This window comes from Morchella importuna (genome assembly GCF_003444635.1).
Source record: "Morchella importuna strain M04M26 chromosome Unknown Morimp01GS013, whole genome shotgun sequence".
NCBI classification, from domain to species: Eukaryota; Fungi; Ascomycota; class Pezizomycetes; order Pezizales; family Morchellaceae; genus Morchella; species Morchella importuna.
The window spans coordinates 64,026-91,009 of NW_025763410.1; the positions used below are offsets into that span (position 1 = coordinate 64,026).

Genomic DNA, 26,984 nt, shown 5'->3' on the forward strand with positions numbered 1-26,984 from the left:
ATCTGTAGCTGTACTTGCAACGAAGCTCGAAAATTTAGCTCTAGCTTTTCAACTAAATATGCAAGCCAATATTCACCCGGGCCGTTTGAACCTGGTAGACAAGCAAGACGACAGCACCCAACCAATTGTTTTCACCTAATAGTAACTCCTTCAGTAGGTAGTCGTAGCCTAGCGAGCGAACTAATAAGTGACCATGAAACCTTGGCATTATGGCTTTTCTCTCTCGCTGACCATAGAATATCACTCACCGCCCCACATACAAACTCCGGACTTGAAACGTTTTTTTGTTTTGTTTAATTCATTAATTGCATGGACTTGAAACGTCATAGCGAGTATGTCACCATACATGTGGTTGATTCAAGTTTCACCCCACAGAGCTACGGAGATGTCCGAGAGTGTTTTTGTATATCTAGCGTGCGGGGTAGTTAGTATACGAGGCTATACTGTTTGGGGAAATAGCCAGTGCTAAGCGATAGTTCTGTAGCGTTTAAACTGATGATATTGTAAACCGGATTCCCTTGACTTGATGGTTGATGATACCCTCAAGTCTTCGGAGAAGCAAGCCCTATTTATACATGTTGGAACCTATGCCAAGGCCCGCTTTCTAATACTAACTGACACATCGATAATAGAATAAGATAATGCCCCCCGAAGATAACCAGATATAAAAGCGCCCCCGCATAGTTCCGTCCTCCATTCTAATTCCGACACGTAACCATGAACCTTGCAATTGCCAGTCACCGGGCTGTACCATACTATTATCCTAGACCTACTTCCCTAAGTAGAACAGCCTACAGCCGTGAGCCTCGCTTCCTATTCCATTCCGGGTGAGGCACCCAATAGTAAGCGTGCCGTCATAATAGTATAACACTAGTGTGGTAACACCGCGTATTCCCACACTACCCGATACCTTCCTATGCTTGTCCTTTCGTTACCCGACCGTCCTTACATCACAACCCGTCACTCGTATTCCTCATTGTCCTAAGCCTCTTAGAACAGTGCTCCGTAGTTCCCGTAACACTACTCCCCCTTCCTAGACGTCGCCCTCGACCGTTAAAACCCTTCTATGATAAAAAACCCTGTGGGAAAAGTCATAGAGTAGGGAAAGGTATCGAGCTTAGTCTCGCCTGTTCCGTTGTCGTTTATGAGCCCGGTCATTATCGATCGCTGGGCCTCGACTTCGCGTATGGGGTCGTATGTTCGAGGTTGGCTGGAAATTCTCGTCTGCCGATGCCTCCTGTGGCTCGGGTGTTGCCAGTCGCTTTCGTGTATTTTGTCTTCTGGTGGGATCCGGGTCCTCACGATAGGGTCGCAGCAGCATCTCGTGAAAGACGTTGTGAACCTTCCATTCTACCGGAAGTTCGAGACGGTAAGCCCGATTGCCCACCACTGCTGAAACTGTAAATGGCCCTGTAAACTTGTCCGACCACTTGGAGTATCCTCCTAGGTTCCGAGTGTCCAGCAAGACTTTCTGATCGATAGTGAACCGCTGTACTGCCGGTCCTGGCTTTGACGCCATCCTGTCGAAGGTCTTCTGTAGCGTGTCTCTCGCTAACTCATGAGCCGTGATGATCTCATCCAAGTAGTTGTTCCCGTTGGCGTCTAATCGTTCGATCTCTGCGTCCATAGGCCAATCCGTTCGAGGGTGGAAGCCGTAATTGCAGTAGAACGGCGATTGCCCCGTCGACGTATGCTTCGCATTGTTGTAGGCGTATTCACAGATAGGTAACAGGTCCTTCCATTTCTTGCCTGTTCCTGCCGTATATGCCCGAATATAACCTTCCATGTGTTGGTTGGTCCGCTCTGTTTGGCCGTCGGTTTGGGGGTGGAATGAGGTGGAGAGTCTTCTACGAATCCCCAGTCTGTCCGTAATTGCCGCCCAGAATGCTGACACGAACTGCGTTCCTCTATCTGAGACGATGCTCCTAGGAAGTCCGTGGAAACGCCAGATGTCTTTGACGAATGCGTTGGCGGTTTGTTCCGCGTTGATTCCCGTCATTGGAATGAAGTGAGCCATCTTCGTAAAACGGTCCACGACTACCAATACGTTGCGGAATCCTGATTTCTCCTTAGGCATTTCTACTACGAAATCCATCGAGATATCAGTCCAAGGTGTGGTGGCTAACTCTAGGGGTTGAGGGAGTGACAAGTGTCTCCGACGTTGCTTGGCTCTCTGGCATACATCGCAAGTCTTGACGAAGTTGGCTACATCCGTGGACATTCCTGGCCACCAGTAGTTCCTATCAATCAACTCGAGGGTTTTATCCCTTCCTAGATGCCCCGCTACGGGTCGATCATGATGTTCCTCAATGACCTGCTTGACTGCGTAGCCCGGTACTACCCATCGACCATCGTGGGTGGGGTCATTCGAATCGGGACTCCATTCAGCGGCAGGTTCTACCTTTACGATAGCGGCCTCCGGTGATCCGAAGATCTCAAGGTTTGAGTCAGGGAGGTGTTCATCCGGAACCATCCTCCGAACCCATCGTCTTTCCTGTTCATACCAGCCCTGTAGTGGCTGAGGCAGCTCTACGCTCGGTATGTTGTACCACTGATCCAACTGATTCCATTCCTCTTCGGGGTTGCCAATCATTCGGACCCAGTTTCTACGCTGGTCCGTGATTTTCTGACAAACTGTTCTGCGCTGAGTAGCTGTTTTACGGGCTGCTCACGCATTACTCCCCCTTCCATTGCGAACTCCGGACGCCTCGTAAGTGCATCTGGCTTGCCGTTCTTTTCGCCTGGTCGGTAATGGATCTTGAAGCGAAAAGGTGCTATCTTCTCGGCCCATCTGGCTTGTCTTCTCGACAACTTCTTGGTCGTTGTGAAATACTGCAGGTTTTGGTGATCCGAATGTATCTGGATAGGGATGTCCGTCCCTTCCAGCCAATGTCTCCAAGTCAAGAGAGCAGAAACTATTGCGAGCATCTCCTTGTCGTAGATCTCATAGTTAATCTCTGCCTCGTTGAACTTGCGAGAGTGGTAAGCTACCGGATGTAGGATACCGTCCTCGAACATCTGAGAGAGTACTGCGGCCTCAGCCCAGTCACTCGCATCAGTTTCCACGATTGCTTCGCGGTGTTCGTCATAGTGTCGGAGTATTGGAGCAGACGTAAATCTCCTCTTGAGCTCGTCGAACGCATCTTGCTGTTCCCTGCCCATTTCCATACGGAACCTTTCTTCAGGAGATCGGTCATGGGTCTGCAAACCTCAGAGTATCGGTGGATGAACCGTCTTAGGAAATTGGCGAATCCGAGGAAGCACTGAAGTTCCTTGACTTTGGTTGGGGCTAACCAGCCTTCGATCGCCTGAACCTTCTTGGGTGATACTCGGTTCCCTTTTCCTGATAGTATGAATCCCAGGAATTCTACCTCCTGTTGATACCATTCCGTTTTCTCGAGGTTTCCGTATAGATGGTGTCGTCGCAGTCGCTCCAAAACTTCTCGTACAAGAGTCGTATGCTCTTCTCTAGTCTTTGAATACATTAAGATGTCATCCAGGTAGACTACTACGCCTTGATCTAGAAGATCCTTGAATATGGTATTGACCATGACCTGAAACGACGCAGGAGCATTGGTCAAGCCGAAAGGCATTACCCTATATTCGAAAAGGCCGTATTTTGTCCGGAAAGCGGTTTTCCATTCTTCGCCCTTAGCAATCCTAATCAGATTATAGCCATTTTTCAGGTCTATCTTCGTGAAGTAGAGTGCTCCTTTCGTTGCGTCGGCCAGCTCGTTCATGAGCGGCAGTGGATAACGGTTCTTGATTGTAATTCCATTCAAACCACGAAAGTCGACACATAACCGAAGGTACCATTAGCTTTCGGAACGAACAGGACGGGTGCCGCTGCTGGGCTGGTGGAGGGGACTACTTTGCCGGAGGGCAGATTTTCGTCCAAATATTCCCGGAGTGCCTTGTCTTCAGGTGGGGAGAGCGAATAGATCGGTCCCCACGGCGGCTGCTTTCCTTCCATAAGAGGAATGGTATGATCCCATTCAGAGTGGTCAGGTAGTCGAGCGGCTCCTTCCTTGGAGAACACGTCGGCGTATTCCTGAAACTCCACCGGTATAGCACTAACGAGAGCCTCGTTTACCGATGCTCTTGCCCAAAAGGGGTGTTGCTCGATCGTCATCTGCTTCTTGGGTGACGCCCTCAACAGTCTGATGACCAGCTCTTCTGGGTCTTGATCGTATATGTCCTCGACTGATACGAAGCATCCATTGACTATACAGTTGTTGCTATGGAAGCTAACACTGTTGCGTCCCCACTGGATGGTTGGTTGATGCTCTTGACCATCGATGTGGTATAACGAGGTCTTCTCCTGCGAACGAGCCAACCTCACAGGTGATAGCCCTGTCTAGATGGTTGCCGATGCGGAGGGTAAGGGGTTGAGTGATGTGGGTGCCGGAATTGGGCATAGGGGTACCATCGGCCTGTCTGATGATGAGAGGCTTTGGTCGAGGTTGAGTAGGTATTTTCGCACGGTGGATGCAGTCCCAGGACATGATCCAGTCCTCCGTGCCACTGTCCAAGAGTGCGTTGACTGTTGCGACATGTTTGGTACTAGTTGCGGGGTAATCCCAAGAGATCTCGATCTCGAGGCGGGTTTCTTGTGTGTTGGAAGACATATTTGTATTGTTGGTCTTATAAAGAGTTTGTATTGGTTCTAGGTGTGGTTTTTTCGATGGTTTTTCTTTATTGAGCGCGGGGTGAGGGGGTATATATAAAGAGTTCGAGTGTTTGATGAAGATCATGGTACGACACTTACGCACCAGGCGTTTCGGGGTGTAACCCCATCCTCAGAGTGTGTATAAAGAGAATTGAAATTCCGCGCGTATAAAAACAAATATAGAAAATCTCGTGGCCAACCTATAAAATAACCGTAATACATAAAACCCTTGTTTCCATAACCCAAAGTAGAAAGAAACCCGTAACGCAACATGAGATACCGAAAAAAGAAATACCCAATCAATTTTGATCCTCCAGAGTTGTAATCCTTGCCCTAAACGCCTCATTCTGGGGGCCCAATTTCCGCTTCTTTTCACCCTCCCTTCCGTGGTCCTTTCCTCCGGAGGATACCGTTTCCTCTTCAGGTCGGTTAACCTGACCTTACTCGTCGCCACGCAATCTTTCGCGAAGTGGTTATCTCTACCACAACGGAAACACTTTCCTTCCTTTTGCCACTTCTCTTTTCGTCTTTGGTGACACCTAAGTCATCCGAGGCCTTGGAGTTGTGTGCTGGCGCGGGGAAAGTTTTCCGAGGTGCGGGGTTGCGCGATTTTCGCCGTTCCGATTTTCTTCACGAGGTCTCACGACATCCTTGCCACGTAAGATTTCTTTCCGGGCTTTTACCTCGTGATCCTTACGTCCGACCTTCCTAACCCAGGCTAGCCATTCCGCGAAGTCCTCTGGTTCCTCGATCGCGTTCGAGAGGCGTTGTTCCAGCGAGGAGTTTATTCCTGTTAGGATCATGGATTTCATTACGATGGGTCCGACCTTCGCGTCCCATTCCAGATTCTGCATTTCATTGATGTAGTCATCGATCATGCCAGTTTGACGGAGCTTATCCATCTTTTGCTTGGCTTGCTCTTGACTAGTTCGATTGCCATATTGAATCCGTAATTCGTTTTTGAAATTTTCCCATGTCCCGATGCTGGGATCAACCGACAATCGTTCCACGAAGTTTCGCCAGAATTTTGCCGCACTCCCGGTAAGTTCCAGGGATGCCCACAGGATCTTGGTCTGGTCGTCCCACCGGACTTTCCTCTGGAGTTCGATTAAGACTTCCATTTGGTCGATCCAGTGCCGTACGTCTTCGTCGGCTTTTCCGGAGAAGGGAATTTTTGCCTGTTTTGGCGTATCACCCAGGGTGGCGCGAGGGGGGTGCATGAGGTCTACCTCTTGCTGCCTGTTACGGCGTCTTCGCTCCTCCCGTCTTCTCTGCCTCCGTTCGCGTGCTCGACGATCGTCCTCTGAATCGGAGGAGCTGGATGAGTCTGAGGGGGATGGGCCTCGTGGTCTTGCGCGGTTTCCGCCGTTGCCGTTATTACCATTGCCTCCCCTGCCTCCTTGTTCACTTTCCTGGCTTCTTGCCTCGGAGCGAGGGGGTACGGGGGGTTGGTTCCCGGATCCTTCCGGTCTTTTCCGGAATTGCTAGGGGGGTTCTGAGGGGGTTGGGGGGGTACTACGCCTCCGCCTCCTGAGCCTTCGGGGGCTGCTGCTGTCTATTGGCTGCTACCCGCATCTGCTCAATTATCTCCTCCAGGTTCTTTTTTGTTCCTGCGAATTGGTCTTCCATCGCAGCTTGTCTGTCCCGTTCCATCCTCTCGAGGGCAGCCATAACCTCCGCGGGTATCTGCACAGGGCCATCTTTCGGGAGTTGCTGGACAAAGTTGGTCAGCGCGTTTATGTGCTGATCCTGTCGTTCCTGCCTTTCTTGATGCGCCCTAGTCGCTTCGACGATCTGCCCGAGGACTTGACCGAGGTTGCTGGTAGCGGCGGTGGATTCCGCTCGTAGCTGGGCCATGACCTGGTTGAGCTGATTATCCCGCTCGGCTCTGTCCTCAGCGAACTTGGCGTGGAGGTCCTCGACGATCTTGTTGGTGTACTCCTGCTGCTGACGGGTGAGTTCCCTGAGGATGGGAATATCCCGCACGTGCATGCTGAGTTCTTCGATCCCGCGGCTGAGCTGCTGGACCACGGGGGCCCCTTGTCGCTGGACTTCTTGCCCAATAAGGTCGCCGAAAGGGTTTTCCACCCGCCGTTCCTCTACGTCCATGTTGGTATCCTCGTCGTCGTCCATTACCCGAGGCACCGAGGGCCTCTGAGTAGAGGATCTCTCTCTGATTGGGGTGACGTATGGGGAGAACTCCCGGTGGTCTACCTGCCGCCTCCTCGCCTGCCCATAGGATTCTTCCTGCCTCGTCGATGTGAAGAGGGAGCCTATCGGCACATCTCTCTCTTTTCTGTGGCGCCTCTTCGCTTGGGTCTCTAATATACCTCGATCTCTCAAGGCGATTGAACTCTCCATGTTGTAGTCTTCCTCCGACCGTTGCTGATGAGCCCTTGACATGGCTAAGTTGCTCGAGTTTGAGCTGTGGATGCCTTCTGCACCAGGGTTGAGCAATGAACCAGGGGGCTGGATGAGCAAGTCCGAACGACCGTTGCGCGAGAGTGATTTTGATTGGGAAGAGTTCCGGGTAGTTGAGGATTTCGGGGTCGTGTTCCTCGAAGGTAGCGGTGGTTCCTGCTTCTGCGAAGAAACCTGTGTAGTGGAGGTATCCGCAGTATAGATGTTCGGCGCTTCCTCTCCGAACGATGAAGGATGTAGCACAAAGGGAGTTGTTGATGGCTGCTGTTGCCACTCGGGGGTGCATATAGTACCTTGGTCTTTTCTAATAGACTAAGCGCTTATTCTTCTACTGAGAGCACGGTGACTATCCGCCACTAAGCAAAATACTCAGAGTATTGGTTTAAGCGAGTAGTTGTCTTATCGAGACTTTGGTAGTGTATGCGATAGGTAAAGAGTAAAGTTAGGGATAAGGTACAATATAGTGTTTGGGGAAATAGCCAGTGCTAAGCGATATTCTGTAGCGTTTAAACTGATGATATTGTAAACCGGATTCCCTTGACTTGATGGTTGATGATACCCTCAAGTCTTCGGAGAATCAAGCCCTATTTATACATGTTGGAACCTATGCCAAGGCCCGCTTTCTAATACTAACTGACACATCGATAATAGAATAAGATAATGCCCCCGAAGATAACCCAGATATAAAAGCGCCCCCGCATAGTTCCGTCCTCCATTCTAATTCCGACACGTAACCATGAACCTTGCAATTGCCAGTCACCGGGCTGTACCATACTATTATCCTAGACCTACTTCCCTAAGTAGAACAGCCTACAGCCGTGAGCCTCGCTTCCTATTCCATTCCGGGTGAGGCACCCAATAGTAAGCGTGCCGTCATAATAGTATAACACTAGTGTGGTAACACCGCGTATTCCCACACTACCCGATACCTTCCTATGCTTGTCCTTTCGTTACCCGACCGTCCTTACATCACAACCCGTCACTCGTATTCCTCATTGTCCTAAGCCTCTTAGAACAGTGCTCCGTAGTTCCCGTAACATATACATTCTACTCAAATTGAATTATTGGGCAAGCAGAGATGGGAACTACCACAACTGTTCGACTGGTGGTGGAGAAGGTGAATATATTAAGCTTGAGAGTGAATAGAATAATCTAACTATAAGGTCTAGTCCATAAAGTCAGTTGAGGACGGTCTCAGGTTGCGTTGGTATCGCTCAATATTGGCTCCCTCTCTGGCCCAGAAGTATGGGATTTTTGCGTGTTTCAAAGACCGCTTGATCTCTTGGTAAATACAGAGTATCAGTACTGGTGGTAATCTGGTAATAGACAAGTCCAAGGCCGTAACATTAGTATGAGTTTGGGCAGAACACAGTTATGTAGTCTGGAAAGGACAGACTCCTGGCCCGTGTCCCAGATCTACTCTACGGTCTACGTGTAGCTACACATAGGCCCGTTGTTCAAGAGGTGGATGTTTGTGATTAGGTTATGAGTCATCTCGGGAATGAAAAACAATAGATACATGTATTTGAGAAACCAAAAACGCCGGAAAAAGGAGAACCAGGCTTAGTAGACGACCCTTGAGTAAGCGAGCCAGAAAATTTGTAGGCCTTGGCAGTCCCGAGTGATGACTCATGAGTTAAGTTCAATCAACCGTATCGCATCGGTTCGATCGCGGCGTTTGCTTTCGACCAACATGAATACATGTACTGTGTAAAAAAGAGAGCGCATAGCCTCTTACCCATGACCAAATAGTACATAGCTTGCTACTCACCATGCTTGTTACGAGCCTAGAGAGCGCCTGGACTGCAATGCATGCGTGCTTTCTACCCGGCTGGTAGGAGAGCGTGTTATCGATACGTCAGTTTTTACGTTATGAACTCATCTCATATCCCGTATCCCAATATACATGTGCTCCCTCAATTCAAATTAATTCGCATGTACATGCAGGGGGCTGAGTGTCAGTATCAGGCTAGAGGTTTGTAGTATGTACTCCGGCATACGTATATACCTTCGGCCCGAGAACCGACGTCTCAGACGATTAACGGGTTTAGCCGTACTATAAACCTCAAAGGTACACGCGCGTGTGGATATTTGGAAGGGGGGAGGGGGGGGGGGGGGGGGGGGGACTATCCTATCTCTTTTAGATATATTAGACCTGTGGGGGTAATGGGGCGTAAAGTGATAGTGGAAGACGACGATAAAGGTACAGATATGATCATATGACTCAGTCTGGAGGGCTTCCCCTTCCAACTGTCCAAACCTCTCAAAATCAAAACACATTATCATCATCACCATCCAGGCCCTAGCTGCTCTCCTTTTATTACCCCAGACCAACTCTCTTCGAGCTTGCTCTACAGTTCAGGAGAGTACTCTAGATACAGTAAGGAAAACACTCTAAAATGTACGATGGACTCGTTTCAATTGTATTTCCCACAATCATACGTGGCTCCCGATAGAATACTATGAACCATTGAAAAATCTCTGCTAATTGGGAAAGAAACATTGTCTATTGCTTCGATCAAAGTACTATATAACCAATCGATTATGAAAGCTCATTTGCCCACGATACCAAGCTGCGGGTGCCGTCATCTTCGACTTATCCTTCACCCTCATTATAGGAGTAAATACTCCAGTAGCCGGGGCTTTAAGTGTTATTAGCTTCAGGAAACTACTTTACCAGTTCCATAGTAGCCGTTGGTGATGAATATGAAGTAGTGGGTATGGCAAAAACAGCAGTGAGGCAGTACTGCTTTCCATCGAACGGACATGCGTAAGAGAGATGGGAAATAAGATGCCACCGTTGGGATGTTTATACAAATGATTTCGAGTAAGGGATTATAGTGGACGTCATGCGAAAATTAATGTATACCTTATAAGCTAAGTCGGCTTGAGTTCGTTCCCTTGCTTTAGGGCTTATTTCTTTGAGGGGCTCTGATCGCATCTCGTAATTGCAAAAGCACACAAACTAAAACAAAAGCTTGATACCCTACATATCTTCACAATACCGACCACCTGGCGTCATACCAGATATGACTTCCGGGCCGAGGAGAATATATGGTTATGAGTGTGGTATGTATGAGTGGTGCATGTTTATCAAAGAATAGGTCTCCCATAAATCTCTACTTTTAGCAATATTGATAGACTAAGGGCAAACAACAATCTTGTCCTCAAAACACGAGTGAGATATTATGAATCAATAATTGTTACCAAACTCATTTTTGCATACATCGATAGCCACATACCGATTCACAGGGACCTAGATAGATATCCACACTAGAGTTGTCTAGAATGCCGGCCGTGGTAGCTTATTAGCTGTGATTAACTATTAGTCTGGCCCTAGACTTTGATGCACACTTAAAGAATAAAATACTGATATTGATATTGCTAGTCCATCTTATGTCTCATATGAGAATAGAAATACAAACTTCATTCGTTTTGAAGATTATCCTCCGCTTCTAATAGTTGATACCTCCCCGCGATACATGTAACTATAAAATCATATTTAATCCGAGAATAGGGCACAGAAAACTTGCGATGTAATAAAGGGTGTATGACCTTATTCTCGCAACATGAGTGAACACCGTGCCGAAGTGAGGTGGGGGAGAAACGCGCCTGGATAAGTAAACCACCAATAGAAGTAAAAAAAGAGAGCAAAGAAAACAAAGAAACAGAAAGAAAGCGCCAGCCAGTCAGGCCGTAAAGAAAGCAATCCGTGAAAATATGGAGGGAAATGCGGGTAGAAAGCCACTACCAATAACGCCAGTGTATGAAAACCAACTATGTAACTAAAATAAAAGTAAAGGTAGGAATAAGGTAAAATCGAACCAGTCCACTCCCATGATAGTCGCGGCCGGTACACCACAGAGTGAATGAGAAGACCACAATAAATACACAACTCCAGTAATTAAAAAGAAAGAGTAAGGAAAACCAGATCCCCGCTATGCTAATTTTGCGCTCATCAGCTGAAAACACAAAATAATAAAGGAAAAGAGAAGAAAGAAAAAAAAAATCAGAAACACCAAATCCGTTTTCCTTATTAAAAAAAAAAAAAAAACGAACAAACCATGTTTATTCATCGTCATCGTCTAGGCAGATCACCTCGACCTCCTTCTTACTGTTACCGCCACTGGCATTTGAGGAGTCCTCACTCTTCTCGTTAACGGCGTTTTCCTTTTCATGCTTGATTTCCCAACTCCCATCCTTCTTCACAACTATGTTTCTTGGGTCCTGGACTCCCATGTCGCCCCCCTTAATCGCATTTAAAACTTCGGCTAAAAATCCATCAATTACCAGCTCTCCCGGCCGTGCATCCCCGCGGCAAATAGGGCATTTCCAAGCATCGGAATTCGGTGGCTCCCATTCTCTGCGTCGCGGGCGACTATCCAGGAAGTTTTTGAAGTCGAAACATTCAAGGTGTGTACAGGACCGTCCCCGGACTGGGCTGTTCATGAGCGTGAAAGACAACGGACATGTAACAGCCAGGGAAAGGTGGTCGCTGTCAACAACCATAAGATCATCACCGTCTGCACTTTGGCCGATTAAACGTTTGGTAATAAGGGTCTTTGCGTCGGTAGAAGGAATGGTATAAAGAGAACTGGTAATATCATCTTCATGCTTACACTCATGAATCTCGACTGCCATGGCATACATGACACTTTTATCGGTTTTTCGAGGTGTCAAAACTACGATCTTCATCTCGTTATCGCCAGTTTTGATGAAGCTTGTAATGTCCGCCGGTAAATCCTTCCCCCAAGCCGGTTTTCTCCTTAATTCAACATGATGACCATTCACTTCAATGAAGGTATTAACTGGCCAATCCGTTTCTTGTGATACCCATTCCTGGTCTGGAGTCAGAGGAGTGTTTTTTGTCCATTTGATAGATCGTAGTCGATATATGAGTGAACCTGGAGAAACCATTGGTCGAGTCAGTCCATCCCCTGGTTTGGTCCCTGGCCTAGTTTTCGAAAGTCTTTTTTCAGTATCCTCGGTAATATTGAATGTGACTTTCTGGCATGATTTTTTGAAATTGATCGCAACCCCTGGAAAAGCAAAATCGCTTATGCTAATATAAAGCTTGGAACGTGGTGGTGTGCTTCCGTTCACTCGAGGGGGTTCAGCAAATCTCGGACTCATGAGATGGGATTGGAGCGCATTTTGAGGAAGCTGCGCGTAGGCTCGTACCGGCGTTGGTAATGGGATAACACCACGCGGGCTAGGTAGCGAATTTACCATGGTGGTTGGGGCCATGAACTCGGGTCGCTGCGAGGGAAATGTTTGTTGTATTGGCTGGGTAGTCAGACTTGTATCGTTAACTTGTCGCATGTGCGCAGAATTGAGTACGGCCATGTCAGAGAATTCTAGCGGATGACCTTGGACGTAGCTTTGTCGGCGCGCTGGAGAGTTTATAGTTTGTTGCGGCGCGGCGGCAACCTGCTGGGCTGGTGTTGAAGCTACACGTCTCTGACCCTGTCCCTGTAGCTGTGATTGATTATATTGCTGCTGCATTCCCGGGCTAGGCGGCACGCGATTGACCATCCCACTAGGCGTTTGATTTGCTGTTGGGGTAACTATCGGGGAATGCATGTGAGAGCTGGGCATGGTGAGCCAGCTTGGGGTGTATGTTGGCAGTGGAGAATTATTGACAGAGCCGACTTGAAAAGGTTGGCTTCTCGCTAATTGTTGAGCTCTTTGGGTGTCGATGCTCAAGGGCATAGAAGCACCATTGCCTCTAATAACGCTAGAATTTGATGGTCTTTGTCCTTGAGTTGCGATGCGCTGCAACGCTGAAACATGCGGCTGTCCATTCTCAGCCCTTACGACATTGGCAGCGTTGGTCTGTTCCGATTGAATGGCTCCGCCGGTCGCTGGTATCTGCGGATTACTCTGAGGAGTGTTGTAAATAGGAACGGGAGAGATTTGCGGTGAAGACTGATGGTTGATTGCCATCTGCCGATGTTGGAAATTGGCCAGTTGTGGTTGGTAGTTTGGCGCAGGGTTTTGTTGTCGTTGCTGTTGCTGCTGCTGTGGCTGCACAGTTTGTACTTGCAATCGCTGCAATCGCTGCTGTTCCTGTAGTTGCTGGCTCCGTTGCAGTTGTTGCATCTGGATATTTTGGCCCTGCAAAGCTTGCCGGTGCTCTTGCTCATTTGTGTGCTCTAATGTGCTTACTTGAGCGGCGTGAAGTAGTTTTTTCACTTGGTGCTGGAGGTGACGAACAACTGTATAACGGAATACTGGAGCCCTGGTATTCCAATCCCGTGCAAGGTCCTCATCAGTCGGAACTCTTCCTGCCTTGAAGTAACAGTCCCTCATTCTTCCTACGATCTAATGGTGTCAGCTGACTAAGCAATCGTGTAAGAGATGAGGATCAAGTAGTCGCATTAAGCTAGCAGGACCAACCTTATATCCATCTGTCAGGAAATTCCTGACTTCCTCCAAGAAACTCGGAAAGAAGGTCAGTCGTTGTTTTGCATCCGCAATTGGCACCGGAAATGCCGCAAGGTATGTTAGGTTTCTTCCGCACAGCCGTTGATTGTCTTCAAGAAGCTCATTTAGCACCTGGAACCCGGGCAACGAAGCAGATATCCCAGTTTCTTTGAATAAAGTGTTTTGATCCTCGGCGTTTGATGTCAGAGCATATACCTGACTCATAATAGCAAAAAACCAATCTTCTTTGTTTATTGCTTCACGGAGAACCTTGAATCTAAAACATTCCACGGCGTTGAATAGTCGTAGGCCAACCCCACCCTCTGTTTGAATGAAATGATTGATTTGAGGAAGAAAAGCCCTTAAGGCCGTTTGAGAGGCCTGTGCTGGGTGCTGCTGTTGTAGTACCTGCTGAGGTCTTTGAATCTGCTGTTGCTGTTGTAATTGCTGCTGTTGTTGTAATTGTTGTTGCTGCTGCTGCTGTTTTAATTGTTGCTGCTGATGCTCCCGCCGAAGTTGTAGTTGTAGCTGCTTTTGATGCTGCTGGTGCTGCTGCAGCTGTTGCAGTTGTTGCAGTTGTTGCTGCTGCTGTAGCTGTGGGCGCTGCGAGTGGAACTGAGGGGAAGTTGGGCCCTGTGCTCGAAGTTGCGATGACAACGCCAAAGGGCTCCACGAATTGAGATCTGATATAGTGTTCGGCAAAGGGATACCCAACATTGGAGGCTGAGTCAAGGGCGACGAGGTTGTGGGCGGAAGTGACGTCGAATAATGCAGAGGCGCTGAGAAGGATTGCGACGATGGCGCTATGGAGGATGCATTTGAAGGGATTACTAGAGTCCTATTGGGTGGTATAATCGGAGACTGGGAACTTCGCTGGTTAAAAACAGGTGAAATTTGTTGACCATCTACCACAGGACTCTGTACACGACTATTCAAACCAGTCCCTGAACCTTGCTCGCCTGACCGAGGGATTTGAGTCGGTGGCAAAACTGCATTTCCCTCGGAGATTGGTAACATTGATGTTTGCTTCCGTCGTTTGGCATTTTCGGTATGATCTTCTGTGGTTTCGAATACCCTTTTTGATGACCCCCGGGGTAATCTATGATTTTCTGGGTTACTCATCGTTTGTATATCCTTCTCCCCAGTGATGCTGGACGAAAGCTCTGTTTGTGTTTCTCTTCGGGTACCAACAGCTATCACATGTTGTCCATCCTCTACTCTTCCATGCCTCTGATCTTGCTCACTGTCATACACCCTATCGGTTGGTGAGCCGATTGGTGTGTCTTGAGCCGCTGCCGATGTTACCCCCTCCTCCCCTTCTTCATCCCGCCTATCTATAGCTGATGGACTATCACTAGGCGCCGGTGAGGGTAGTACTGCCTCCATATTTGCACTAGGTAATCTCTGTGTTCGAGTAGGTGGTAAACCGAAACCTCGCGAGTCCGGGGATAAGGAGCTCGGGGGCGACTTTCCCGGTCCGACGGTAGCGAGTAGTGGTATTCCTTGGTTCTGGTCGTCAATGGTTATGATATTAGTAGTATTTCGTCCTGCGGTTGTAGATTGTGAAGGCATTCTGTTCAGTGGCGTTGTCCTTCTCTTGATGGGGTTTATCTGTGATCGAATTGTAGTTCGGACGGGTTCCCCGCCAGGTGTCGGAGTAGCATTGTGATTCCACATCCACGATCTTTGCTTGCCACCGACGAATGCATGAAGCGTGTTGTTGACCTTGTTCATCTCAGAACTGGACATACGTGGTTGAGGCGAAACGTCAGTTACCAGCAACTAGCGTAGCGTCAAGCGCGTCGAATGCAGAGAAATGTGTAGCAGACAAAGGGTTGCGTTTTTCGCGCGGAAAGTGTATGAGATATAGACAGATTCAGGGAGAACGTAATCACTCACGCTGCAAATGCTGTTGCATCTGATTTATCGACTGGTTCCTTCCTGGTTCTTTTGCCAGGGCCTCTTCCTCCACCTCCACCTCCACCTCCAATACCACTTTGACCCCCTCCACCAGCACTCACTCCCGCTGTAGCCTCAACCCCAACACTCGCATTGTTGGTAGATGCGATACTTGCTCCATTCGCGATCATTCTTGAGCAATTCTCTCCTCCTTTCCTTGTTCTTTGTTTCTTTCTTTATAACACAATTGCCAATTCGCTCTCTCGATCGATCAGCAGTTGATTACACAGCAAAAAGAACGAGGGCAGGCGGCTCGCTTATTATGGTATTCCTTATGTTCGACAATATCAGAATTGTCAGACCCAAATCCTCGGATTGACGTGGCGGCCAAAGATGGGTATGTGAACCCTCGAGGTGATGTTAGCAACCGATGGAGCGGGGACCAATCGCAGAGCAGAGCGTGGTTGAAAGCGCAGTTGATCTTTCTCGATGTGTTTATACCCAACTGGTGTCGTAAGTACGGTACTGTAGTACCATGTGGGTATCAGTTCTTCCTGTCATAATCAGAGTTGTGTTTGCTTTCTGTTTCTCAGAAAAACTTACCCCTGTTGTCCTTTTCTTTTTCACTTATCCTCTATTCCTGGTTTACACTTGCCACCCTTGCTATCTGCTAGGAAGTAGATGCTTCTGGATGTGTCTCTGGCTGTCTTGGCAGCCCCAATATGGGGGGTTATACAGTCCCAGATGAAGAATCTACTCAAGATTACTTGCCTGAAGTAAAATGTTTGTGTGTGCATAAGAGGACTATTCTTATATGCTTTATGGAAGCAAGGGGTCCAGAAAACAAGAAGGAGGAGACAAATTACATGTGGGCACTTCAGTATTTAAGTACAACTGAGTTGCAGTCACATGAGACATCCATTTTAGGGTGCCACAGCAGCAAATTGCGTTCTACAGTGGTAAATTGACGCGAATCCTGGCCTGTTATGGACTCGCTTACGTTAACTGTATGGGAGTTTGTGACTGTCATAATTCGCTCTCCCGTGCTCCTGCCGCCTGCCATTGCAGATTTATCCGTGGCTGAAGTTGATGCTGTGGTCTCTAGTTTTGATACAGCGAGAATAAGGTCAAACATGTCTCCTCACTTATGCCTATCTCCAGCATTTGACCAACCCTCCCTCTGCTACCAAAAGCCCGAGCTATTGGTGAAGTGTTCCATAATAGACCTACTACCAGTTAATTAAAGGTTTTTTTTTTTTTGCTAAAACCTCGAATTTGAGGCTCGATTAGGAAGATCTATCGCGTGGAATAATGCTATTTTGCTGTTCTCGGGACCTAGGAAGCACAATCCGTAGAATAATGCAAATTATGCTAAAATTGAACTAATGACGAACCCAATCGTTTTGTAATTTGTAAAATCAGACGACTTTAGCATTTGTGAAATGAACTCGAGTTCTTCTTACCCACTGTTCACAACACAGGGGGATTCCTGCCGTAAGTTCCCTCTATCTTTAAGGTCTGAAACCACATGCTGCAGTATTCTCAAAAGGATAAATATGCATACAACAAAGGGAAATGAGCACCAAGTTCTACTTGACAAGAGCTTCGGCAAGTATTCATGTCAAGTTTTCGCCGATATTTCAGGACACTTTGTGCTTTACCCTTGAGTTGAGTGATTGTAGTGCGCCAGGGTAAATGCTTAGTGACTAAGAAGACCACCTCCTGTGGGTGTCATCTGAGTATTGAGTAAATTTAAGTCTGTGATGGGCTCATATATGGAAGTATTGAATGCGTAGTAAAGGCAGAATCTGTACGGCATGCTTGGTTGCCCATTTTTATAGGAGAAGTATTTGTGACGTTGCTGTGCTGCTGTGTATCTTAATGTTGCTTTTCGCTCTGTGTTGGCCAAAGGGTAGATCAGACATGTACAGTTGTCCGAATGGTGCAGACAGCGCGTGTTTCCGCTAGCTTTGCCTGTTGAAGCCTTTGAAAGATTTGTTGTCAGGGAGATAGGAAAGCCACCGCTGGAGGTGAAGAGCGGGAGGGATCGTTGTAAAGAAGTGAGGAATCTTAGTACGTTTATACCGGGTGCTTTCTTGCCAAGGTTTGCTGTGTTATGCATAACTGACCGCATAATTTATTGAACTTGTGAAGGGCGCAATGATGCCCCCCACAGGTATTTGAGGGTCGTCGAACGAACAGCAATCACACCCGAAATCGAGTTCTCATGAGTCGCCTCCCCACATGCACTGGCTGTTTCTAAGTACGTGTAGTCAGCTCTGCATCAGTACTAAAGTACCTACACAGAGTACTCGTGTTTTCACAGCGTTTGTGAACACAACCAGCATTACATACACACAAAAAATAGCCAAGACAACCTTTTTGTATGGCATGCAATAGCGGTGGTGTTCACAAACGCTATGAATAGACGAGTATAAAGTGATCTATTTTCGGAATTGAAATTTGGCTGTCAGATCGTGGAGTTTAAAAGATCCCTCGTGACAAGCCGGTCCCCCCGTGGGTGTAAAACGTCTTTTACCAGGTACTCAAGATGTCAACCAGTCAAAGAAATTAGACGTTGTGTCTGTACGGCAGCAAGCAATAAAAGTCGGTAGATCAGGGGATGTATACGTAGGAGTAGGTGTCCTTACTCTATGTATGAGTTCCCGCCCCTGTTCTTCCCCTGACCCTGTTACTGAAAGCAGTGGAGATGATTTGGCAAGTCGGGCATCAGTCCGTCATGCGTTGGATTTGACTGGTGAGTATCTGTTCACACACAAAACGTTTGGATGAAGTGAGGTGGGGGAAGGAACACTTTGTGCAACTTGCAGCGGGACAAGGGGATTTGCTCCGCCATCATTATGTAGGTTGGCCCGGGCGTTGCTGCTGCGTACTCGCGCTGTAGCACAGGCTATTATTCCCATCATCTCTCGACCTGCCTCGGAAGGATCCCCAACAGCGTCACCAAAGAAAGAGAAGAAAAAGAAAGTCAGCAAGGTGGGTTTTTGATAAGGAAGAGTGAAGTGGGGAATGTGTGTGAAGGCGACAGGAGGCTCTACTCTACATACATTCTGCGATTACTCTTAAATTGCTATTACTGCATTACCACGAGCTCGACAACTTACTGCTTCTCCAACTCCTTTCATCTATTCCTCCCTGCCCTCTCTTCCCCCGCCTTGAGTTCCCGGTACCCTTCTCCGTACTCAAAAGTACATATAGGGCAAACTCAAGAGCCCCACAGCTAACACGCAGGATTCACGCCAACAGTTCTCGCCCATACAACGTCGAATCTGGCCAGGTGTCCACACTCCCGCTTGACGGGTTTGCTTCCCTAACCCACCCTCTTCTCCTCCAACCTTCCACACCCCCATCCGGTAGCCTCGAATAGGCTCGTAAGCTACGCGTTAGGGGTAGGTAGGCATACTACAAGCGGGTGGAGTACGTTGGGTTCTCTGGGGAAAGACCGAAGTGCGAGGCGGCGACATGGCTGAAGCCAGGAGCGATGCGGTGACTGGAGATGGATCCACGACTAATGGACAATATCACATACCGCTCGCCGTTCCGCCACCACCAGTACCGGGCATATCAGTTTTACTGCAGGTGCTGCACAATTTTGAAGCTCGCACTCCCGACGAACTTACGTTGCGCAAGGGAGAACATATAGAGCTGTTGCAAAAGGACGGTAGGAATTGACCGGCTCCTCCGCGTCTCTTCATAACTCTTCAACCGCTGACCATTGCAACAAAGACGAATTCGGAGATGGGTGGTATATGGTGAGTCCGCCAGATTCTTTGTTACTTTACACTTTTTCTTAGACCCTCGCTTCCCCACCTTGCCCCTGACCGTCACTGCCTTTGGCACTGGAGGAAAAGGAACCTAAGAAGATGCCCACCTTGCTGCTGGGGATTTGTTGGTTCCTTATCGCGCGTGCATTGCATTGCCGACTGCGTTGTACCTATGCAAGACGCGCGAACCATACTCTACAGGGAGATAGTCCACCAACCAGCAGCCTGGATTCCTCCCGACAATTGCTTTCGTGACAAGGGAGCTCCGATCTTGATGGAAATCACTCGCTAATACCTGATTTCGGGGACAGGGCCGCTCACTTGCAAAAAACGAAATTGGGCTTTTTCCTCAAGGTGAGCATTTCATTCTTGGGTGGAGATATATGTTGCGGGGTTATGCGTTGTGAATTGTTTCTGCGATATCTACTCCACAATGCAATCTCACGGGGATAACCGGAAATCATCACGCGTGGCATGTGGTCTGTGTGGAATTGTTATGCTAAGTGTGACTTGCGTTCTTAAGTGTACACCACCCCAGTGACTACGACCATGTTCCAGTCTTCATCGAAGAATACACAGTCATCTGTCGCCCCTTCATCGGCAGGTCCAAGTTCGATTTCCACCGCCACAACAACCCCAATTGCGGCTCAAACCTCGTCAACATACACTCCTGACCCCCCTCGCCCGTCTTCGCCCGCAGATTCCCACATCTCATCCTCGGACATCGATGAGCCGCATGATCAGACAGAACCTTTAGCTGTCGAGAAAGTTGCAACGGGGAGTAACACACCGACTGCTAGCACGCCGGGAGGAAGATTGATTCCTGCAGCAATTAATACAGAAGATAAACAAATATACCCCCAGGGCGTGCGAAGTCCTGTTGTTGAAGACACTCTCAGTGATATTGATGAAGCTATAACCGAGATCTCGAACTCACGTCAGCGTCGAGCTAGCAGGATTAGTAACAGGCGTCATACATCGATGCAATCAACTGTTCCTACTCGAGCTCTTTCTCCTGCGGAAGAGGTCATCGAAGATTCGTCATCAGAATATTCAAGGCAAGACAATATAGAATCAAACTCAAACTCGGAATTCGAGGACGACGAGGAAGAGGACGAGGCCGGCGATCACGTATATCGAAACGAAGATCTTACTAACCACGAATACATCTATTCTGAGGCAGAAATCGGAACTTGGACCCCTTACCAGGTTTCCCAATATCTTCAAAGCAGAAATATCCCGTCAGCGACTTGTCAAAAGTTTGAGGAGGAGGAAGTCACTGGCACAACGCTGTTGCAGCTAGAAATGTCCCACTTAAAGGAGTTGGAGATTGGCAGTTTTGGCAAAAGATTTGAGGTATGGAAAGAGATCGAGAACTTGGTTAAAAAGGCAAAAACAGTTGTTCCGGCAGTAGTAAGGCGCAGTGGTAGCGACGCGAGGATGTCGACATCAAGCTACAACAGCAAAGAAAGTGCTCGTCAAAGGAGCAGCACGGTTACTGGCGGAACGGTATTGCCGCGAATTCAAAGTCAGCATAACCGAGTCTCTTCGCGCCAACAACATCGTATTAACGTTCATGATGCCAACCAATTAGATGTCAATGTGCTTGGACATGGGCCTCTCCACACTCCAATGACCGCAACAAATTCGACTACTCCTTCTGCGCCACCACCTTACGCAGGTGTTTTTGAGGCTCCCCGGTCCCCTCCAATCTCCCCACAGCGAAATGCAGATACGGCTGGGCATTATCGTCGGTCGAGTGGTAATAGACGTCTCTCTAGCCAGGAACTGCCAGCTACTGCTCTTAACGCGGCTTTGTCAGCGAGTGCTGCCGTACTTACAGCTGGGGGGAATGATGGAGTCTCGCACCAACGAGGTGGATCATTCGATAGGAATTGGTCGATTCCATCGTTCGGAGGAGGACTCAAGTCAAGTGGTGGGACAAAAGCGCCAGAGAATGGGCATAAATCGAGTAACAGTATTGGTACTGGAGATTCAGTTTTAACTGCAGATAGTGGGTTCTCGGGATCCCAAACCCATGCCCCCAAAGTGACAGAACGTAGCTACTTTTCAAGCGGAGAATCCACCCCCAGAGAGCGTAAAGTCTTGCAAAAGAAGAATGGGGGTAATCATGCCAGAAAAGGTAGCTACATCGAAGAACAAAGGCTGAGAAGTGCTACAGCTCACAGCCGTCAATCGAGAATCGGGAGCGCAGGCTCATCGGTCGAAACATCGCGAAAACCTTCGCCAATCGTTACGGCGGCCCAAGCTTACCATGCTCGTGGAAGTAGCAAAGATAAGAAACGGATGAGTTCATTTAGTGGAGCTCCTGAAGGATTCCCATACGATGCTCCAAGGCTTTCACCATCCCCGTCGAATAAGATAATCAGTCCCCCAAAGAGGAATGCTGATGAATCAACCATCGGCTTTGCGTTATCACCCAGCACACCACCACCTTTACCAAATTCTCGCTCATTATCCGAGCAACTAACTCCTCAAGGTGAATCTGGTGGTCGTAGTTTCAATTCGCTGGACGGTTCAACTCCTTCTATTAGCGCAACAATAGCCTCAGACCCACTGCGTATTGTTACACCTGGTACTCCCGAAAAACCACCAAAGGTATCATCATCCGCGGGCCGTCGTATCCGTGGCGTTTCGTCGGGAACTGCCCTCCGTACAAAGTCAAAAAAGCATAGTACTAGTGCTTGGGAGAAAGGCCTTCGTGAAGTAACTCCTCGAGAGGCGGCGGAAACGGCTGACTACAGCGGCTGGATGAAAAAGCGTGGGTCCAGTGGAATTGGTGTTTGGAAGTCTAGATTTTTTGTGTTGCAGGGTCGTAGATTGTCTTATTTCTATTCAGAGCGTGATACTAAGGAAAGGGGATTGATTGACATTACATCCCATAGAGTACTCCCGGCGACGGAAGACAGGCTTGTCTCTTTGCATGCATCCTTTGCTGCAGCAACAAGCCCAAGTGCAAGTCCTGCTATTCCAGCCTCCGGATCCCCGCAAACATCAACTACAGATACTGGTGCACAGAAATCGCCAACATCACCATCCTCAAAAGAAAAGGGTAAAGAAGTCGAAAAAGATAAAGGGTGGTTCACGTTCAAGCTCGTCCCTCCTGCTCCTGGTGCCACCAAAGGCGTTACGTTTACCCCGCCAAAGCTTCACTACTTCGCAACCGACACTCGAGATGATGGGAAAAAGTGGATGGGCGCTATTATGAAAGCAACTATCGATCGAGATGAATCAAAACCAGTCATATCCAGCTACAATGCAAAGACTATATCACTTGCAAAGGCTAGAGAGCTAAGAGCTCGCCCTCCAGATTTGTTGAAGGAAGGCGAAGAGGACCAGGATTCGTTATCGGACTTATTGAGCGCGGGATTGGCGATATCTGGGGTAGATCTGGGAGTTGCAGCAGGGCAGGAAGCGCAGGAAGCGGAGGAGGCGGAGGAGGCTGATGTGGAAGACGAGAGGGATGAAGTGCTAGAAGGAACGGAATCCGGGCTTGGCAAGGTGGATAGCATCAGTAGTTCGGCACCCTCCCGGGAAACAGGTGACCCAACTGAGGGAGATGTGCAGGGAGAGAAGAACACGTCAAATCCATCTAAGTCCAATGGGGTTGCAGCAACGACCGATCTGAGTATTGTTGCGTAATCCTTCTGTGGACGAATGAACACCTTCAGAAGGTTTGAGGAGTGCAATTCAACGGAGCTTTCTCTTCTCTTCTCATTACCAGGGGCTCTAGTTTGTTAATTTTTCATACATTTTAAGGGTGGTAACTATCTTCTTTGTAGTATCTTCTCGAGTCATTCTCTCATCTAATTTTCCTTTAATTTTTGTCTTTTCCTTTCGGTTTTGGCGGGCCTACTACTTCTCGTATTTTATGGAAGGACTATACTAGCAATTATTGGCACCTGGGCGGGGGTTGGTGTATGTACTGGTAGTTTCGTTTCATGTTCTCTGGCTCAGGGAGTTGTTCTTTTTTTTATTTATTGCTTTTATTTTTATATTTCCTCATTTCGTTTAATGTTTGACAGGTGCACGCACATGTGCATTCGCTAAATCGATTGGACATTATTGGGAACTAAGGGGTAAGCTCCTCCGAGGCCTGTATCTTCGCACTGTTCCGGGTTATAGTTTCGGGGAAGGGGGTCAAAAAAAAAAAAAAAAAGGAGGTTTGGGGGGGGGGGGGGGGTGCGCTTCTATTGAATTCGGTATATCTTCGTGCGGAGGTTTTGCTGGGTGAAGGTGTTTCTCTGCAATTTCCTTACTGGACTCTTATCCCACCTGGCCTTTAAAGTACATATTATCTCCATTTATGTTGGGTTTTCTCTTATTTCTTGGTCTTTCTCTCCAATATACCCAATTCTATTTTTTACCCCCACCCGCCTCAACCGTAACCCTTATGTATGCTGAATCATTGGCTTTGGGATACAGAGCAAAGAAATGGAAGCCAACGGCGAGAACAAACAGGGGTGAGTGATGTCCTCGCTAGTCCCTAGAAGAACTGGACTAAACTGCATGCATGTATGTACAGTATGGTGGGAAGACTTCACTCCAGTCGCCAGAGACAGGTCCCCGGTTGGGCAGATTAGGCCATTGAATAATAGCTATCGAGCTTTCCTTTCTGCTCTCTGAATTCTGTGCAGTAGAATTGCGGATGGCCAAAAAATTGGCAGAAATATAATGTAAGGCATAGGAATAAGGAAGCCGTCGGGAATGTGCAAAGGCATGACGATCAGAACGGTTAAACATTGCAGGCCACGGCTTTGCTCCGCCCCACTGCAAATCCACGCGAACTGTTCGTTATTTCACATACATCTGATTGAATTGGCTCTCCCCTCTGTCCTCTCCCACGACCCTGCCTGCGTTTGCACGAGGATCATTCTGGCCTCCAATGTAAATCAGGACTGTGGTTGTTATGAGCACGTTGAAGGATTACGTGGCCCTTATTAAATAGTACCTTCCAGAGCAGAGTATAAAACCGGTCACGTTTCTTCTACTTTCGGCTTTATCCTCCGACTACCAAGTATTGAGGCTTAACGCTGAGTGGAGCAGGGTCGCGGCTGTTTGTGGTTTTGACTTGGGCGTGCCTGAAAGCTTATTGGTAAGGCTGATCTAAATGACTGTTGCTGTTGAGGTGCGAAGTGCGTGGTAAAGCAGAATTAATGGTAGTGGTTACATACCAAAAGCCCCTGATAGTAGTTCGAGACCGCTTGTTGCTTCCTTCTATGTCGGTGCCCTAGGCTTGGTATAGTTGAAAGGCTATGGAGAAGTGCCATTTTTCATGCGGTGATGTGAATAATCATATCGGGAGCCGTGGTATCTGTTTCGGGGAAGTTGGCATTCGGCACCTTGTTCGTCAGGAATCCTCGCGAGGATCGTAGGATTATCTATTTTAGGTAGCAAAAAGAAAAGATAGAAAAAAAAGCAATGCGCTCTCCAAGGTTTACATGTGCGGTAGCGAAAAGACAAACAATCGATAAAAAAGTAAAATAAGGGATGTGATGTATAGGAATCCTTTATTCTATCTCCACCCCTCAGAAAGGACCTATCTGTACCAAGTGGGATCTTAACGAGATCATTTCTGGGTGGTACAAAGATACAAATCTGCGCCACTCTTTTGCTGTCTGCGCATCCATTTCGCTTTCGGCCTTGTGGGGTAGATAGAGAAGAGATACACATAGGATTTGTAGTAGAAGGGTGCTACCGTACTAGTCACATCAGCAGGCTCTGGGCGGGAATAAGTGAGGATTAATTCGCTTGTTTACTTAACTCAGTTGCAGAAGAATCCCGGTTCCGGAACTAGCATTCCGGGTTGCAGCTGAACTGAGTACTGACAGAACGGCTACTGACCTTCCTTCCGGTTCGGCATGATTACCGCGTCAGGCCGGTTGACAGTATGTGAGAGCTTGTAAGAGTTGTGGTACTGAATGTGTACAAAGCGCTTGGAGAGCTTGGTAAACTTAGTCGAGCTATGTATGTACTCACCGGGACTTACTTTCTATTCCCCGGCGCATCAAGAAAGACGAGCCAGATGGCCTAGCCAGGATAGGGCTATCGGGTAAGCCAAGTTAGAAAAAAAGTATTTCTGACAAATTATCCTGTATGTGAAGGTACTGGTGTCGATGAGCGAAGCCACGTATTTTCCCTGGTGATATAAGGCTTTATCAAGAAAAATGGCTGCCAGTAGCCAAAAGCGCCCGGGGTCATGTCCAATATCAAACAAATACAGTACTGTATCTACGGACAATCCCATAGCGAGAAGACCTAGCTAAAATTTAGTATACACAATTATGATATTTTTTAGAGCACATACTACACACTCCAGGAGACGGGCACACGCTTAGAGTCAGCAATCTTCCGGTTGATTCTTTTTTGAGCCTCGTGATCGATCTCCAGCCATGCAATTGCCACGCCGAATGTTGGTGCCTGTATGTTGTGGAGTTTGTATTGAACAATACTACATGTAGTTAGGAATTGATTGTGAGCCTGTTGCCTATCTAGGCTGCCCTCGTAGATAAAATATTCGTACAAACCTTGTGTATCTACATATTTCGCTACTCCCACTTGTGATATTTGTGAGTGGTGTTTGGGGTTGTGACTCATAACTATCGGAATCCTTCGTAATATGGGGAAACCATAGGAGGCATGAGTAATACTGATTGTTACATCATGGGGTTGTGGAAAAAGGAAAGAAACACTCACATGGAAGAACCCGAGAAGGTAGAGGAAGAAGTGAAGAGAGAAAGGCGGCCCTGAGATAGAGGCGTAAGGCTAGGTATGTAGTACCTAAGGTGGGTTATCAACACAGAACTGGTCGTGCAAAGGATCTGTGGAGTCGTGTTCAAACAAACTTATGTACATCTTAGTATGTGTTAAGCTGTATGTATACTCTGGGTACATGTACATCTAGCTGGTTAGATCCTCGAAGATAAGATCTTTGTTGGCTACATCTATGATACATGTAGTTATGTATCACAATTTAAAGAGACATCTGACCCCGGTTCATGAGCTGCCGCCTTCGCCTCCGTTAAACTAAGCAGCCTTGCCGCCTGTCAAAACCGAAAAACCAACCTGGAGGAAGAGAGAAATGAAAAGAAAAAAAATGCTAAAGTGCTTCTAGAGTGACTGCTACGAGATAATAAATAGATAGGTACCAGTCCCGCGACTCGCTGGGGTTGCGGAGAGGATCCTCTGAGCTGTCGCACGACATCATACACCAGAGTATTTGCAACCCATAGGCAGGTAGACCCGCAGGACCAGCTGCATCTTCCTGCACGCCCCTCCAAGCCTGCGCCCACGCCCGTTTGGGCTGTAATTGACAGCCTCACCACTCAACCACTCACTCACTCAACTCCTCGGTGTTCGGGTCTCGCGTCGCCCCAGACAACAGGAGTACTCTAGAGCACCTAGAGAGCTTCACCAAACCGTAAGTGTGTTTATGTTTTACGTAGGGGTCTGCCTGCTTGGTTGATTGCTTCACTCTGAGCGCATCTTTCTGTGTGCGTCTCTCTCAGTCCGTCTATCACTCACTTTCAATCACTCTCACTTCCTTACTCTGCTGGCCCTCTATTACCTGTTGTCATAGCTGCTGCCCAGACTCCACCTCTGCCTCTGCCTCTGCCTCATCCTGCGCGTGCTCCTTCTGAGACGAACGACACCCCTCAGTGCGTTTCTATCTATCCTCCGAATCTCCTCCAAACAGGCCTCGACACCTTGCGCTCTCCGCCTACTTTCGCGGCGAAACAAGGTTATCATTAAGCTCCCTACCT

The 26,984-nt window shown here is 48.0% G+C and overlaps 3 protein-coding genes across 3 annotated transcripts; 1 reads left to right on the forward strand and 2 right to left on the reverse strand.

The window, feature by feature from the left end:
- Positions 1 to 11,158: 11,158 nt before the first annotated feature.
- LAJ45_04948 (uncharacterized protein) lies at positions 11,159 to 15,606 on the reverse strand (the record flags this gene model as incomplete). The annotated part of the gene is made up of 3 exons (XM_046114524.1): positions 11,159 to 13,414; positions 13,490 to 15,257; positions 15,416 to 15,606. 3 exons carry the CDS (start codon positions 15,604 to 15,606, stop codon positions 11,159 to 11,161), a joined length of 4,215 nt encoding a protein of 1,404 aa, XP_045972073.1.
- A 165-nt stretch (positions 15,607 to 15,771) lies between these two features.
- LAJ45_04949 (uncharacterized protein) lies at positions 15,772 to 16,550 on the reverse strand (the record flags this gene model as incomplete). The annotated part of the gene is made up of 3 exons (XM_046114525.1): positions 15,772 to 15,969; positions 16,019 to 16,033; positions 16,416 to 16,550. 3 exons carry the CDS (start codon positions 16,548 to 16,550, stop codon positions 15,772 to 15,774), a joined length of 348 nt encoding a protein of 115 aa, XP_045972074.1.
- Positions 16,551 to 18,898: 2,348 nt separating this feature from the next.
- Positions 18,899 to 22,863, forward strand: LAJ45_04950 (uncharacterized protein; the record flags this gene model as incomplete). Its single annotated transcript, XM_046114526.1, has 6 exons — positions 18,899 to 19,097; positions 19,163 to 19,188; positions 19,512 to 19,554; positions 19,724 to 20,728; positions 20,795 to 21,325; positions 21,383 to 22,863. 6 exons carry the CDS (start codon positions 18,899 to 18,901, stop codon positions 22,861 to 22,863), a joined length of 3,285 nt encoding a protein of 1,094 aa, XP_045972075.1.
- Positions 22,864 to 26,984: the final 4,121 nt, after the last annotated feature.